At 53.5% G+C, this 16,251-nt stretch overlaps 1 protein-coding gene across 14 annotated transcripts in view; it reads left to right on the forward strand.

Moving 5' to 3' along the window:
• The window catches only part of AKT2 (AKT serine/threonine kinase 2), a 53,500-nt gene that overhangs the window by 7,816 nt on the left and 29,433 nt on the right, over positions 1 to 16,251 (forward strand). For 4 of the 14 annotated variants that reach the window (XM_055250034.2, XM_063620996.1, XM_063621007.1 and 1 more), the window contains exon 2: positions 12,467 to 12,596. The exons of 1 other annotated variant lie outside the window; for it this stretch is intronic. In XM_055250034.2, coding sequence (XP_055106009.1) covers positions 12,551 to 12,596 — 46 coding nt within the window. In that variant the 5' untranslated portion in view covers positions 12,467 to 12,550. Of the gene's footprint in view, positions 1 to 1,558; positions 1,667 to 4,464; positions 7,309 to 8,258; positions 8,377 to 8,726; positions 8,809 to 9,014; positions 9,227 to 11,719; positions 11,798 to 12,466; positions 12,597 to 16,251 lie in introns of those variants that run through there. 9 more of the 14 variants (XM_063620997.1, XM_063621002.1, XM_063621003.1 and 6 more) reach the window with 8 other exon arrangements.

A 16,251-nucleotide genomic window follows, 5' to 3' on the forward strand; every position in this document is an offset into this window, starting at 1 on the left:
CTGTCTCCAAATATTGATTGAATCACTTCTGTGTGCCACGTGTAGTTCTGGATGTGATCGGAGGTGGCAGAGAGGTTGCGTTGGCCTGTGAGTGCTTGGTGTGGCTGAAGGAGGGAACAGAGATCTAGCTGGACTGGGTGGGAGAGGGGCTTGGGAAGGCTGCTGAGGAGCCCCTGTGATGTGAGAGCCCGAGGAAGTGGGCTGGACGGGGTGCAGCCAGGTAAAGGCCGCAAGGAGGGCGATACCTGGATGTGCTTGGTGGAACAGCAGGCCCATGTGGCTGGAGCCGGGGGAGTGGGTGAGGGGGAGAGAGCAGGGTGGCAGGGCTCAGGGCCTGGGCTGTGATGGGGATCCAGGGCTTTATCCCCAAAGAGGAGGGACACAGGTGGGTGGGGAGGGACCTGTGTGGGAGAGAGCTGGCTGGATTCAGGTGGCAGCCAGGGATGGAGAAAGCAGACCATATTCTGCTTTGGAGACAGGGTCCCCTAGAGCCCAGCTTCTCAAACTGGTGTCCGAAGGCCTTGGGGGGTGGGAGGAGGTGTCTGCAGGGCGTTGACTCTTTTTAGCTGTGTGTTTTCATTTAGATGGTATTTTCAAAAAGTTAATAGGGGCATGTTGGAAATTATTGGGATGATTCCTTTAGAACCAAGTAGTGGCAGCGGTAACATTAGCTGCCAATCCATGGCTCTGACAGGCTCAGGACGGCCTCTGACTTCAGAGCCCTTTATGTAATTGCCACCTATTTTTCAAGCACTGGCCCTGTCCCCAGCTGTGTGTGAAGCCATCTCATTGGGTCCCCAGGACAACCCATGGTTATCAGAAAAATCATCTTTTTAAATTTTTCATTATGTTTTTGAGACAGGGTCTGGCTCTGTCACCCAGGCTGGAGTGCAGTGGCACCATCATGGCTGATTGCAGCTTTGACCTCACTGGCTCAAGTGATCCTCCCACCTCAGCCTTCTGAGTAGCTGGGACTACAGGCATGCACCATCACACCTGGCTAATTTTTTTAAAACAATTTTCGGTAGAGATGGGAGTCTCCCTGTTTTGCTCAGGCTGATCTTGAACTTTTGGGCTCAAGTGATCCACATGCCTCAGCCTCCCAAAGTGCTGGGATTACAGGCGTGAATCACTGCATCTGGCCTGCAAAAATTATCTTTTGAGATAACATAAACATGTGCTTGGGCAGATTGGTGTTAAGATTCCATTCTACAGGCCGGGCACGGTGGTTCACACCTGTAATCCCAGCACTTTGGGAGGCCGTGGGGGGGTGGCGGGGGGGGGGTGGGTGGATCACGAGGTCAGGAGTTCAAGACCAGCCTGGCCAAGATGGTGAAACCCTGTCTCTACTAAAAATACAAAAATTAGCCAGGCATGGTGGTGGGTGCCTATAATCCCAGCTACTCGGGAGGCTGAGGCAGGCGAATTGCTTGAACCTGGGAAGCAGAGGTTGCAGTGAGCCAAGATTGCGCTACTGCACTCCAGCCTGGCGACACAGCGAGACCCTGTCTCAAAAAAAAAAAAAAAGAAAAAAGAAAGATTCCATTTTACAGATGTGGAAGCTGAGGTTCAGAGAAGTGACCTGTGTAGCCTGGAAGTGGTAGAGTCAGGATTTGAGTTGACCAGAGGTGTGAGTCTGGGCCTGAGTCCTGCTCCAATTTCCCAGGTAAGCTGCACTGGGTTGCGGGAGAGATGGGATATAGCATGGGAGCTTCTAGCCGGGCTGGGTTGATCTGGCTTCTCTTGGGCCTGTGAGAGTCACATCCCCGCCTCCTGCCTTTAGGCTCCCGGTGCTTAGCAGGGATTCTATAGAGTTGCACTCCAGAAAGGTAGCTACTAGCCACGTATGGACTTTTTTTTTTTTTTTTTGAGGTGGAGTCTTGCTCTGTCACCCAGGCTGGAGTGCAGCGGCGCAATCTCGGCTCACTGCAACCTCCGCCTCCTGGGTTCAAGCGATTCTCTGCCTCAGCCTCCTGAGTAGCTGGGATTACAGGTGCCTACCACCATGCCTGGCTAATTTTTGTATTTTTAGTAGAGACAGGGTTTCACCATCTTGGCCAGGCTGGTCTTGAACTCCTGACCTCGTGATCCACCCCCTACCCCCCCTCGGCCTCCCAAAGTGCTGGGATTACAGGCGTGAGCCATCATGCCTGGCCTCACATATGGCTTTTTAAGTTTTAATTAATTACAATTAAAGACAAGTAAAAAGTCAGTTCTTTAGTTGCACTAGCCATCATTCAAACGTTTAGTAACCACATGTCCGTCGTTATGGGAAGGTCTGTGGGCTAGTTCTGCTCTGGTTGCGGCCCCTCTCCTGCACCCAGTCGCTGTGACTGTGTGCATGTGACTCTCTCCCTGGGCCTCAGTTTTCCCATGTAAGGAATGGGGATAGTAACACAGGCTGGCTATGAAGATGAACATTAATCCATGCCTGGTGCTTTGTGAGCACTCACTGAGTATTAGCCTTGATGCAGACCCACCGGTTTCTCCTTCTGCCACTGGGCCCTGCCCTGGAGCTCCCAGGGAGGTGGTGGTGATGCAGAGCGATGTGGGTCAGGGACGCCCCATGTGGTCCAACTGCAGGGCTCCCGTGCATGTGTGCACATCAGGGGCGGTAAGGAAGGGCTGGCTGGGGTGTGGGAGGAGGTGACATAAGATGGGAGGTGGCCCTGTCTCTTGGGAGCAAAGGCAGAAGGAGGTGGAGGCAGCTCAGGGCTCAGAGGACAGGGGTCCGGGCTCCTTGGCTGTGTCCCTGCTGTCTCTCGCTGTGGGTATTCACTGAATCTCTCCCATCCTTGGTTTTCACATCTGCTGCATGCAGGTCCTCATGGTTCTCAAGTGAGGCAGGTGGTGATCCCATCAGGCCAGTGCCCAGGGCTTATTCTGGGGACAGCTCCTAGAGAGGAAGGGCTGCCTCCCTAAGGACTCCTGCCCTGCCCTGGGTGCACGGGGTTCCACCTGCTGCCCCTCCCCCACTCCCCAGCTCGCCTCAGGCGGATAGTTCCCCTCTCACTCCAAATAAGAGCCACAATGCTGACAGTGGCCCCCAAGGCCCTGCCCAGTGGTCCCCAGCTTCCTCTAGCTACATCTCCTGGCCCTCCCCTCACCCGCTCCTGTGGGCGCCTCGAGCGCGCCTCAGCCCTGCGCCTCCCCTGCCTGCAGCGTTCCTCCCCAGGTCTCCCCCTGACACTCTCACCTGCTTCCAGTTTTGCTCAGACCGCGCTGCCTCAGTGCGCCCTTCTGTCACCATCCTGTGTATAGTCGGAAATCCCTGCTCCCTTTCCCTGCACTGAATCTTCCATGTGCCCCTTTTCTCCATGGCATTTGTCAGCTTTGGTTATCCTGTCTAATTTGCTTATATATTTATTTTTTATTTTGCTGCCTGCTCCCTCATTCCCCCAACTCCCCAGTGGCAGGGAGTTCTGTTTTGGTCACTGCTGAATCCCTGGTGACCCGAGCAGTGATGACGCAGAGTTGTTGTGATACTTGTGGAATGAATGAATGCAGGATTTTTTGTTTTACCTTCACTTGGCACAAATGCTGTGGTTCTGTTCACCACTCTCCCCTTGAATTAATGAAAGCTATGGGCCCATCTCTGTGCTGAGTGGAGCTGGGGACACAGTGGGGGCTAGGACAGACTATGTTTCTGCCTTGTGGAACTCACAGTCCAGTGGAAGAGGCAACATTACCCACATAGTCATGCAGGTGACAGAGGCAAGTGCTGTGAGGGGAAGGGAAGGCTGAGCTCTGAGGGTCTGCTGCTCGTGGGAGGGGGGTGGTCAGGGAAGGCCTCCCTGAGGAAGTTGAGTGAGCAGAGTGCCAGGCAAGGGGTACAGCATGTGCAAAGGTCCTGGAGTATGAGAGCAGGGAGTCTTCATGGGGCCAGGAGAAGGGGAGATTGTGTGTTGGAGCGAGCAGACCGGTGAGGCTGGAGAGGAGGCGGGGCCAAGGCGGATGGCCCAAGAGGTCCTGAGCAGGGGAGGGACAGGGTCAGAACTGTGTGGAGGATCCCGCTGGTTGCAGCATGGAGCTCTCAGAGTGTATGGAGCCCGTGGCCAGGCAGACTAGAATATCTGACATGATTTCTGTGGGTGCTATAAGGCCCTGGGTGGTGTGAGGGGGAAGGTGTGTGTGGGGGGTGGCAGGGAGGAGAAGGAATCTGCTCTGTGCTTATTCTTGTCTCCGTTTCTTTTGCAGCCTGCCCACGGCTTCAACCTGCCTCCAGCCCCACCTGCTCCAAGCAGACAGATGGGGCGAGTGTAGGGAGCGTGTTTAAAAAGAAAAAAGTCTCTTTTTTTTTTTGAAGTACCCAGACCTTTTCAGGAAAAAAAAAAAAAGTGTCTTCAGTGTCACCTTCTCACCAAGGGGGTAGAATAGGTAAAAATTTGCCTGTTCAGAAACATACAGTATAGATAGTGAAGTTTCCCGTGTCTCCACCCATCAGAGGAAATAATGATAATTTTTTTTTTTTTTTTTTTTTTTGAGACAGAGTCTTGCTCTGTCCCCCAGGCTGGAGTGCAGTGGCGCAATCTGTGCTCACTCCAACCTCTGCCTCCCGGGTTCAAGCAATTCTCCTGCCTCAGCCTCCTGAGTAGCTGGAATTACAGGTGCCTGTCACCACGCCCAGCTAATTTTTGAATTTTTCGTAGAGACAGAGTTTCACCATATTGGCCAGGCTGGTCTCGACCTCTTGACCTTGTGATTTGCCCGCCTTGGCCTCCCAAAGTGCTGGGATTATAGTCATGAGCCACCGCGCCCGGCCAATGATAATAATATTTGATACGTGTTGAGCAGTTGCTCTTACAGGCTCTTTTGGGAGGACTTTATGTGGATTAACTCACTGAACCCTCCAATAGCCTTAGAGGTATGTGCAGTTATTATCTCTAATATACAGATGAGGAAACAGAGGTGAAGAAAGGGAACGTGACTTGGTGACTTGCCCAAGGTCTCACAGCAGGTGACACAGCCAGGGCTGAAAAGCTGGCATTTGGTTCCTGAGGCTGCCTTGCCTCCCGCACCCACTCTCCTGCCTCTGTTAGTGTGGCGTATTTCTTTCGGATTTCTTTTCTCTGTGCATGTGACATTTAAACACATACCTCCTCGTGCCCTGAAGTCTAAGACAGTATGCCCTATAAGGTCCATTATTGATCATGTAACTGCTTTTCTGAAAAGAATGCGATAGGTGAGTTTTATCCATGGATTGCGAGGTACATGCCAATCTCAATGACGTCAGCATGTGAAACAGTACGCATATTGTAGAATTGAGGTGATAGGGCATGTGTGTGTGTGTTTCAGAAAAGGCATCCCGCCTGAGTTCTGTCGTGCCGCGAGCCTTCGTTAGCGAATGCTGATGGTCTCAGTGTCGGCACAGCGGGGCTGGTTTCTGTGTTTCTGTGCTCAAGATGGCTTGTTGCGTTGTGTGGCCAGACCCTTTCCACGCGCTGGGTACTGTGCTGAGCCCTTCCCTGCATTAGCCTGTGATGAAAGCACTGCTGTCTGTCCTTGCAAGGACAGGAGGAAACGGAGGCTTGGGAGTCTAGAAAGTGGGCAAGCGAGGATCCCAGTCCAGATCTGCCTAACTCTCAAGGCTGTGTGGCACAGTGTCGTGGGGGAGCCGGGCCGCTTGTAGTTCCTGAGATGAGGTCATAGGGCAAGTCATTTCACTTCTGTGCCTCAGTTTCTTTGTTATCATAGAAACAGTAGGAGTGTCTGCCTCAGAGGGTTGCTGTGAGGGTTATATTGGTGTGTGCAAAGCACTCAAATGGGCCTGGCACGTGGTATGGGCTATGTGAGCCTTGTTCTTTTTAGTAGAGTCATGGTATTAACCAATATATAGCGCCAGACCCCGTTGTGAGCTTTTAGATTGTTGCCGGGTTTCCCTATTTCAGCAGTACATACTCAGGACAGCGGTCGTCAGCTGGTGGTGGTTTTGTACCCCAGGAGACATTTGGTAATGACTGAAGACATGTTTGATTGTCATAACCAGGGGAGGGTGTTCTGTTGGCTTTAGTGAGTAGAGACCCAGGATGCTGACAAACCTCTTCAGGGTGCAGGAGAGTCCCCACCTCAGGGATTCTCTATCCCCAAATGTCACTAGTGTTGAGGCTGAGAATTCCCACCTTAGAACCTCTGTTCCCTGGCACTAGCATTTTCTGCAGGAGAAATTCATCCAAGCACATGTACATTTTCCACTTTATCAGTTTTACCAGAATGCTCTCACAAGACGCTGGGACCAGTTTATAGAGTGGTGAATGGCTGGTGGCAGATGAGGGAGTTGGTTCCCTCCCGTCTTGCCCCAAGTGACTTTCTCCTGAGTTCACACAAGCAGATGCTGCCTGTTACACCACTAGTTCCTGTTGTCTTTGGCTTTTTTGGTATTTTTTTTTTGAGACAGGGTCTGGCTTTGTCACCCAGGCTGGAGTGCAGTGGCACAATCTCAGCTCACTGCAACCTCTACCTCCCAGGCTCAGGTCAACCTCCCACCTCAGCTTCTCAGGTACCTGAGACTACATGTGCACACTACCACACCTGACTACTATATATATATATATGTGTATGTATATATATGTGTGTGTATATATATGTGTGTGTGTGTGTGTGTGTGTATATATGTGTGTGTATATATATATGTATATGTATTTTTTTTTTTGGTAGACACAGGGTTTCACCATGTTGCTCAGGCTGGTCTCAAGCTCCTGGGCTCAGAGGATCCTCTTGCCTTGGCCTCCCAAAGTGCTGGGATTACAGGTGTGAGTCACTGTGCCGGGCCAGCTTTTTTTTTTTTGTCTGTTTTTTGAGACACAGTTTTGCCTTGTCTCCCAGGCTGGAGTGTGGTGGTGCAGTCATAGCTCACTGCAGCCTCAGCCTCTTGGGCTCAAGCAATCCTCCTGGCTCAGCCTCCCAAGTAGCTGGGATTACAGGTGTGCGCCACCACACCTGGCTAATTTTTGTATTTTTTGTAGAGATAAGGTCTTGCTATGTTACCAAGGTTGGTCTTGAACTCCTGGTCTTAAGAGATCCTCTTGCCTCAGCCTTCCAAAGTGCTGGGATTACATGTGTGAGCCACCACGTCCAGCTTCCTGTTGTCTTTGAATTTATCTCCTGAGCAAGTCTTCCTCGGGGTGCTGTGGAAAGGCACAGATCTGAGTGCAGACGACAGAGGCTTCTGAGGGGGTCGCTGCCACCTCCCCAGTGAGCCTCCACAACACCAGGAGGGAGCCCCACCCACCAGCTCCAGCTCCAAGAGACGCAGAGCTGCTTCTCCACCTGCCTCCCTAGCCCATCTGTGCAGTCTGGCATCAAAACCAGGTCAGTGAGAGGGGGCGAGAGAAAAAGGACTTAGTAAGTGGTAAGGAAAGGAATTGAGCTTATTTTGAGCCTGTTCTGGGCACAGGGCTTCACTCTGTACATGTTCATTCCACAGATACTTATTAAGTACCCACTCTGTGCCCAACACCCTACAAAGCTCTGGGGATCCAGCTGTGGCCAAGGCAGCCAAGAATCCTGCTTTTGTCGTGCTGACATTCCAGTACGGGTGGTGGGCTGTCAGTGTAAGCAAACACATACAGTAACATCAGTGGTGATGGGTGCTTCGGGGAAAATGAAGGGTAAGGGGAGGTAGAGTGGGCATGCTTTGCCTAGGGAGGCTAGGAAGGCTTCTCAAGAAAGAGACGTGAGCAGAGGCTGAAGAGAGTGGAGAGGGGCCTGAGTTTCCACCTGAGGGTGCAGTGCCTGCAAGGCCCTGAGGTGGGGTGTCCCCGTGTATCCTGGCAGCTGAGGGAGCCAGGCACTGCTGAAGTGAAGTGCCCTCAGAGAAGCAAAGGGGGGTGGCGCAGGCCACATAGGGTCCTGGGGCTGCTGTGGGGATTTTGGCTTTTATGCTGAACAGGAGGGTTTGAGGGGAGGAGGGGTGGGAGCTGACTCAGGTGGTCACAGGGCTCCAGGCTGCAGGAGGGGCATGGGCAGAGTGCTGTCTGACTTCTTTCACCCCATAACATTCTCTCACTTCTTCCCTGCTGTATTCAGCAGCAGTTCAGTCCTTTTCATTGCTGAGTAGTGTTCTACTATGGATCTATGTGTTTATTTATCCATTCTCTTGTGGGTGGATTCCTGGTCTGTTACCAGTTTGGGGTTACTGTGAATATTGCTGCCGTCAATATTCTAGTACAAGTCTTTTGTACATACTCTAATTTCCTTGAGAGGAATTGCTAGGTCATGGGATAGGCGTATACTGAGCTTTAATTTTGACTGCTTAACAGTTTTCCACAGTATTTGAACCATTTTGCAACTCCCACCAATAGCGAGTAAGGGTTCTGGTTCCTCTACATCCGTGTCAGCACTTGGCCTTGTCAGTTTTTAAAATTCGAGCCATCCCAGGTAGGTGGTTGTAATTTGCATTTGCCTGTAACTAATGAGATTATGTATGTTTCTTGGTTGTGTGGGTGTCCTCTCCTGTGAGGTGCTCTTGCTCTTTTTACCTCGTCTTGAGTCAACAGCTGCAGCTCTGGTCCAGGCCCTCAGAAGACTCATGTCCAGGAACCTTAGGAAGTAATGAGTAGGGTGGGGCTGTGCAGGGACTCCCCTCCGCAGGGCATGCCGTGGGGGTTCTACAGGCGAGTCTCTGTCCCCCCGCCTGAATGTCCTCTGTTGGCAGCCCCCTGAGTGAGCAGGCCATCTTCTTCTTCTTCTTTTTTTTTTTGAGACAGAGTTCTGCTCTTGTTGCGCAGGCTGGAGTGCAATGGCGCGATCTTGGCTCACCGCAACCTCCACCTCCTGGGTTCAAGCGATTCTCCTGCCTCAGCCTCCCAGGTAGCATGTGCCACCACGCCTGGCTAATTTTCTACTTTTAGTAGAGACGAGGTTTCTCCGTATTGGTCAGGCTGGTCTTGAACTCCCGACCTCAGTTCATCTCCCTACCTCGGCCTCCCAAAGTGCTGGGATTACAGGCGTGAGCCACCGTTCCCGGCCTAAGCCAGCCATCTTCTTGGCTGCAGTGGCTGGTATTTCATCCACAGGACTGCGTCACGGACACCTCAGCTGAGGCGCCACCCTCAGTAGGAGGACAGGGCAGGATCCAGGAGGGACGCAGGGGATCTTCCAACTCCTCCCCTTGCTCTCCCTCCAGCTGTGCTGATTCCTTAGTTGCTGAGATGAGATTGTAAAAAGCAGCTCTGTTAATCCCAGCAGCGGCCAGGGCCTCCGCTGCTTCTCGGCTGGGAGACCCAAGGTAAACAGCTTCCCTTCTCTGAGCTTCTGTTCTCACCTGGGCGTGGTCACTGACTGTCTGGTGGGGTGTTGGGAGCATTCAGGAGAGACTCCATGGGAGCGCCAGCACCCTGCCCAAGGCCACCCAGCTGGCAGTGGCTCTCGAACTCTGGAACCCAGACCACTCTTGGCCACACCTGGCTGCCTTTGCTTCTCTCTGGAATAATGGCAGCCATGTCTTTGGCTGTTCACTGGGCACCAGGCAGTAGGCCGAGCCCTGGGCCCACAGTGGGTGCTTTAGCTGCCAATAGCCCTGGTGCTGCTGCATTACGAGGGCCCTGAGAGGCGATGTCCCTGGGCCACTGTGGGCCAGCGAGAGGGATGAGACATGGAACCCCTGTTCTGTTCCCTCCACATCAGCCCTTCCTTTGGACTCCGAGTTCTCCCTCAAAGTACTTGGGAAGTATTTTGAACTGAGCTTGCATCAGGGAAGGCGTGGTGTAGGTCCGTGTAGGGGACGGGCTTCTTTCAGTCCCAGCCATAGCCCAGAAGGCCCTTGGTGTTCTCACCTGTCCACTTCTCTCTGGCTTTCCCCTCACCAGGCCCCCTCCTACCTCAGGTCCTTGCATTTTCTGTTCCCCTGCTGAAATGCATTTCCTCATGTGTCTACACAGCTCACTCCCTCAGTTAACTCGGGTGTCTGCTCACGAGTCCTCCACACCAAGCTAACATCCTGTTCTTCCACTCTCCAGCCCCCCCACCACCTGATTATTTGCGTATCTATATATTTTTCTGCCCCTCCCACCAGACTGTGAGCCTCATGAAGGCAGGGCTGTGTCTTAGTGACATTCTGTTGCTGGTACCTTCCGGAGCCTAGGATGCACCCCAAAAAAGACTGGTGTCGTGAAGAGAGTCTGGTAGTGTGTCCCTGGCTGTGTCTGATCCTGGGGTGGGGGTCAGCTGGGGACACTTGGCCTCTTTCTTCATGTGCTCATTAGATAAGACGCTTTGCTGGTCTGCTGCATTAGCGTTAATAGGTGTTGGGAGGGTTGCTCCGAGGGTGCACAAAGAGCACACAGTGCAGCCTCTGAGGTGGGGAAGGCTTCCTGGAGGAGGCACTGGTTTAGCTGAGACCTCAAGGAAGAGGGAGAAGAATGCCCAGAAGGAGGCGCTGTCCCTGACGGAGGCCAGAGGGAAGTGCTTGAGTGACAGAAGCGTAACATGGAGAGTCGGGTAGGGTGGAGAGACTGGAGAGGTGCAATAGTCAACGTCAAGGTCCTTAGCCTTTCCCGAGGGCTTTTAGGTGCACGTCTCAGCTCATGCACCTGGAACGCAGGGCAGCAGAGGCCAGGTCCTGAAGGGCCTTGGATCCCCAGCTGAGGAGTTTGGCTTTTTTGCTGGGAACACCAGGGAGCCACAAAGGTTCTGAGCAGGAGAAAGACAGGTTCAGCGTTGGGGATCCCTCTAGCTGCTGAATGTGGGGTGAGTGGGAGGGAGCAAGAGTGGAGCGTAGGAACTCGGGGAAGAGGTGGAGGCAGACCCGACTAGAGCCAGGCCGCAGGCAGGATGGGGAGAGATGGTCACATTAGAGGTTGACACACAGAACAGTGGGAGATACAGAAATACATACATATTTATATATTTTTTGAGATAGGGTCTCATTCTGTCACCCAAGCTGGAGTGCAGTGGTGCAATCAAGGCTCACTGCAGCCTCGACCTCCTAGGCTCGAGTGATCCTCCTGTCTCGAGTAGCTGACATTACAGCTACCACCATGCCTGGCTAATTTTTTAATTTTTAATTTTTTTGTAGAAAAAAATTAGGTAGTGAGGCAAGTTTTCACTATGTTGCCCAGGCAGGTCTCAAACTCCTAGGCTCAAGGGATTCTCCTGTCTTGACCTCCCAAAGTGTTGGGATTACAGACGTGAGCCACTGTGCCCGGCCGAGATGTGGGGATGTTGAGGATTGAGAGTCTGGCAGTCCTGTGTGTTTGGGTTGTGGGGTGCCGGGCATGTCGCTGGCAAGGGGAGCCCCTTATTGCTGCTCCCAGCCTCGCATCATTGCCTTTGCAGCAATCACAGAATGTGATTTCTCACCCTCCTGTTTACTTCCCTGTCGTTGTCCATCTTGTCTTTCCTCCCGCTTCCTCCCACTTACCTCCCTTCCCTCTGCCTGGGACCTGGGCAGCCTGCCACTGTCACATGCCAGGCAGTAGCGTGTCCGGCCTACCAGCTCCCCTGGGGCACGAGAGAAAGCTGATGCCCACGGTGTCTCTAGAGCCAGCTGCCACTTCTCTGGGGGCCACCGTAGCTCCCGACCTGCTGTCCGCAAATAACCCCAGGCTGGGAAAGGCAAAGGCGCCTTGGTCTCTGTGGACCCTGGCCAGGCCCCAGGCTCCAGGTAGGGGCCCAGCTGGCGCTGCCTCACGCCCTCCTCCCCTCCGCTCTGGGAACCTGAGACGAAGCAGTGGCCTCGGCGTCCCTCAGTCTGTTGGTTGCTGGTCCCTGAGGACAGAAGTGAAGGTCTTAGGGTAGGGACCAGGGCCTTGGTCAAGCCCCCAGGACTGGCTTCTAGGCCCCAGACCGTGCATACGCAGTAGGTTGCTTTCTTGTTCAAGATCCTGGATTGTCTGAGACCTGTCTTTTCTCTGTCATCTGACGGGGGTGGGGGGGAGGGAGGCCACTGAGGCTCAGGGAATGGCGTGGGATGGCATGGGGGGATGGGAGTGTGCTTAGTTTGTTGAAGGTGGCAGGTTGGTGGCTTCCTGGTTTGGAAAGAAGGGAGAGGGGAGAGAGAGAAAAGAGTGTGTGTGTGTGTGTAAGATGGTGGGGGGACAGGCAAATGCTGGTGGCTCTGCGCACTCCCTCAGGTACCCTGGGCTGCCTGATTCATACTGGGTTACCTCAGTGTTGGGCCATGGGAGTGACACGGGGGGCAGGGCATGGCTACCTTGATGCTTGCTCAGTCAGGAGTGACTGTGGGTGGAGGGGCCACCTCCCCCCAGCATGGATGTCCTGAGTTTGGGGTCTGGCCTGCGCTTAGGCTGGGGAGCTCTGCTTCCCCCAGATTGGGGTCGCTGGGGACATTGCCACATCTCTGTGCTCAGAATGGGTCCTTGAGAGCGGGGCTCCACGCCACCCTTGCTGGCCTTACCCTTTGCCGAGTGGGCAGAGCAGCCAGAGGGCCTCAGAGCCCGGTGTCCTCAGGGAAGGGGCTGGTGTGGAATCCCCTCCCGCCCTGACCAGCTCCTCTCTTGTCTTGCAGACTGTGCCCTGTCCACGGCGCCTCCTGCATGTCCTGCTGCCCTGAGCTGTCCCGAGCTAGGTGACAGCGTACCACGCTGCCACCATGAACGAGGTGTCTGTCATCAAAGAAGGCTGGCTCCACAAGCGTGGTAAGAGGCCGCTTTTGCCCGCCAGATTGCTTCTTTCTCCCACGCTGGCTCCTCCTGGAAGCTGTGCCCTGAGAGGCAGAGGCGGAGGGTCTTACCAGCCTGAGGAGCCAGCATTCCGCAGCCCCAGGCCCACAGTTGCTTCCGCCCCCGTTTCGTGGACTCCTTCAGTGGTCACCTGGGCAGGAGAGCGGGGATCTGCCTGTGCATGAGTGATCTCATTTATAGCCCCATTTTATAGATGAAGAAACTGAGGCCCAGAGAGGGGAAGTCACGTCACCGAACTAACACAGTGAGGCAGTATTCAGCATTCATTCAGTTAGCAAGTATTCATTGACTGTGTGCCGTGCCTGATAGCCTCAAGCTCTGAGACACAGTGGTCCCCTGATGGAGCTTACATTCCAGTGGGGGTGGGGCAGGCAGTAAATAAGTAGACATGGAATGTCGGGGTGGCAAGTGCTGGGGTGAAAAGTGGGAACTGTGAGTGAGGGACAATGGGCTGGGGGCGGGGGGGTGCATCGAGATGCTGCCCTGAGGAGACAGCAGTCAGAGGCCTGGAGCCTGGAGGAGGTGAGGCGCTGGCTGGGCAAGGGTGTCCCAGGGAGAGGGACAGCAAGGACAGAGGCTCCCAGGTGGGGATGTGCCTGGTGTTTTCTGGTAACAGCGTGGCTGGAGCAGCATGAGCAAGGGTGAGCTGGGGGAGGCAAGCAGAGGAGCATCGTGAGGTCCAGCCGTGTCGCGACTGCAGGCCATGGAAAAGGACCTTGGCTTTGGCACTCCAGACGAGAGCAACCCTGTGATGTGAGCTGATGCGTGGCCTGATCCATTTGTACTAGTGGGAAGCTGAGGTCCCCTTTTAGTGAAGTTAGGACAGAGAAGAAACCCTTTTTGACCCCAGGGCTGTTTGTCCCCAAGTGGCTGCCAAGCAAGACTGGGAGGCAGATGGGGAGAAGCACCACCTGCTGAGAGATGGCTTTGTCCCAGGCCAGCTTCTGTGGGCTTCCCCCTGGGAAGAAGGACCGCAGGTGTGGGGGTTGGCTGCCCTGTGTGCACTTGCATTCATTCAGCAAACACGTGCTGAGCAGCGCCTGTGGGCCAGGCACTGTTCTAGGTCCTGGGGTCCAGCAGTGAGCCCGACAGGCAAACATCCCATCCTCGTGTTGGTATCTTGGGCGCTGATGGGGAGGCAGACAGCTCACAGGCAGACATGCATGTCACACAGTGGCGCGAGCCATGGAGAAAAAACAAGCAGTGTGAGGATGGGAGGGCATGAGGCAGGCAGGGCGGCCAGAGGGGGCTTCGCTGAGAAGGGGGCATCTGAATAAAGGCCTGAAGGAAGTCGGAGATTGAGCCTCACAGTTATGCCAGAGGCAACAGCCAGTGAGTCCTGAGGGGGTAAGTGGGCTTGTTCAAAGAGAGGACAGGAAGCTGGCGCTGCGAGCATCGGGAAGAGCCGCGCATCCTGCACCATACCAGCCTGCAGACGCAGACAGGGAGCAGCGATGAGGGATGGACGCCCCTCCCTGGGAGCAGCCTCGCCACCTGACTGAGCAGAGGAGATTCGTGTCCTGCTGCTCTTTCTGGACAGAGATGGCTTTTAAGGTCCCTTGGCCCAGTCCCCCAGCCTAAGCCTGGAGTTTGGGGTTGTTGATGGAGCTTCCTGAGCCTTGGCAGCTATCAAGGTTCTAACCCTGGTTCTGCTGCTTCCTCTTAGTGCAACTGTGGGCAAGCCATGTCACCTCACTGAGCCTTGGTTTCACATCCATAAAATAGGTTAACAAGCCAGATCTCTGATGTCGTCAGCTCTACAAGGGTAGGCATTTTCATGAGGCTTCTTCACAGTGGTATCCCCAGCAGGTCTAAAAGTGGTAGGCATACAGTAGGCACCCGGTAAATGGTTGTTGAATGAATGGTTGGCGTGGTGTGTGGGTGGTGTGCTGGGGTACACAGGGTCATGGGCTCCTGTCCCGTGGCCTGCACGTGTGGAGGCCATGGCTCAAATTAGGCTGGACTGTGAGAGCCTTGGGATGGGTGCAGAACTGTTGGAGGGGCAAAAGTTTCTCTCTGGTCTAGGATTACTGATGGCATTAAATGAGTCTTGGCCCCTCTTGGGCCTTCAGTGTCCCCAGTTCATGTTACGAGGAGCCAGATGATCCAGCCACAGGCCTGCCCCTGTCATCCGGGATGGCCTAGCTCTGACACACCTGTCTCAGGTTTGCACCCTACACGTGTGTGCACACCTGCATTCTTGGGCCTTCCCAGTGCCCATCTTTCTGAGTAGCAGCTGGCAGAGGTGGGCAAGGTGAGGTGGGCCCTGCTGACTACTGCTCTTTTGGGACCTGTACCACCACACCCACCCCCTTGGTGGTTAAAATAATGGCAGTGCTGGTTTACTGAGCACTTACTGTGTGCCAAACACCTGTCTCTGCTTTAGGCCAGCCTGATTTTGTTGAATTTTTATAGATGCCCTGTGGAGCACGTGCCACCTTACAGACTGGAAAGCTGAGGTTCAGTAGGAAGAGTGACTTGCTTGAGGTTTCAGCAAGGAGTGGGTAGAGCTGAGGTTGGACTCAGGCCCTCTGACACCTGAACTAGTGCTCTCAAGGCCTGGCCCACGTGCTGCCTCTCATCCAGCAAGCCGTGCTTAAGGCCAAGGGTGTAGTAATAGTACATCTAATCAGAGTCACTCATGCCATATGCTGATGCCACTTCTGACACAGCTGCAGCACACCACCATTAGCAGAGCGCCTGCCCTCTGCCACGCCCCATGCTGGGCCCCATCTGCCGGTTTAGAGGCATACGGTGTAGTAGTCAAGATGTGGGCTGTGCTTTCCAATTCTGGCTCTCCCAGGTAACAGCTGGGAAGCTTGGGCAACGTAATAGGACCTCTCTGTGACTCAGTTTCCCCATTCGCAAAATAGGAATACAATTGTGAGGATATTTTTCCTTCTACCTGTTTTTTTGTCTTTTTTTTTTTTTTTCTCGTAGAGATGGGGTCTTGCTATATTGCCCAGGCGGGTCTTGAACCCCTAGCCTCAAGTGAATCTCCTGTATTGGCCTCCCAAAGTGCTGGGATTACAGTCGTGAGCCACTGTGTTCAGCTTTTAGGTTTCTTTTCTTAGCTTGTTACCAAAGTATGAAAGGCCACAGATAAATGCCTAGATAATAAACTCACCCCAATCCCAGTGTACGGTTCAAGAAATAGAGTAAGACAGTCCCCGGAAGCTCTTGTGCTCCTCCCAAGCAGTTGCCACTCTCCTAACCTCCAGTAACGCAGATGAGGTTTTTTTTTAGTTTTTATCCTTTAAAAAAAAAAAAATGGGGATGAAATTTACATAACGTGAGATTAACCATTTTGAAGTGTATGATTCATTGGCCTTTAGTATATCACAATGTTGTGTAACCACTGCCTCTATCTAGTTTCAGAACCTTTTCATTACCCCAAAATAAAACTTTGTACCCATTAAGCAGTCAGTTTTTGTACCCTATGTCTTAGTTCATTCTGTGCTGCTATAACACATTACCCGAGACTGGTAATTTATAATGAACAGAAACTATTTCTCACTGTTCTGGAGGTAGGGAAGTCCGAGATTCAGGGTTGGCATCTTCTTGTTGCACGTCCCATGGTGAAAGGGGAAGGGTGAGAGAGAACAAGACA

Source organism: Symphalangus syndactylus, chromosome 17 (assembly GCF_028878055.3).
Source record: "Symphalangus syndactylus isolate Jambi chromosome 17, NHGRI_mSymSyn1-v2.1_pri, whole genome shotgun sequence".
Classification (NCBI taxonomy): Eukaryota; Metazoa; Chordata; class Mammalia; order Primates; family Hylobatidae; genus Symphalangus; species Symphalangus syndactylus.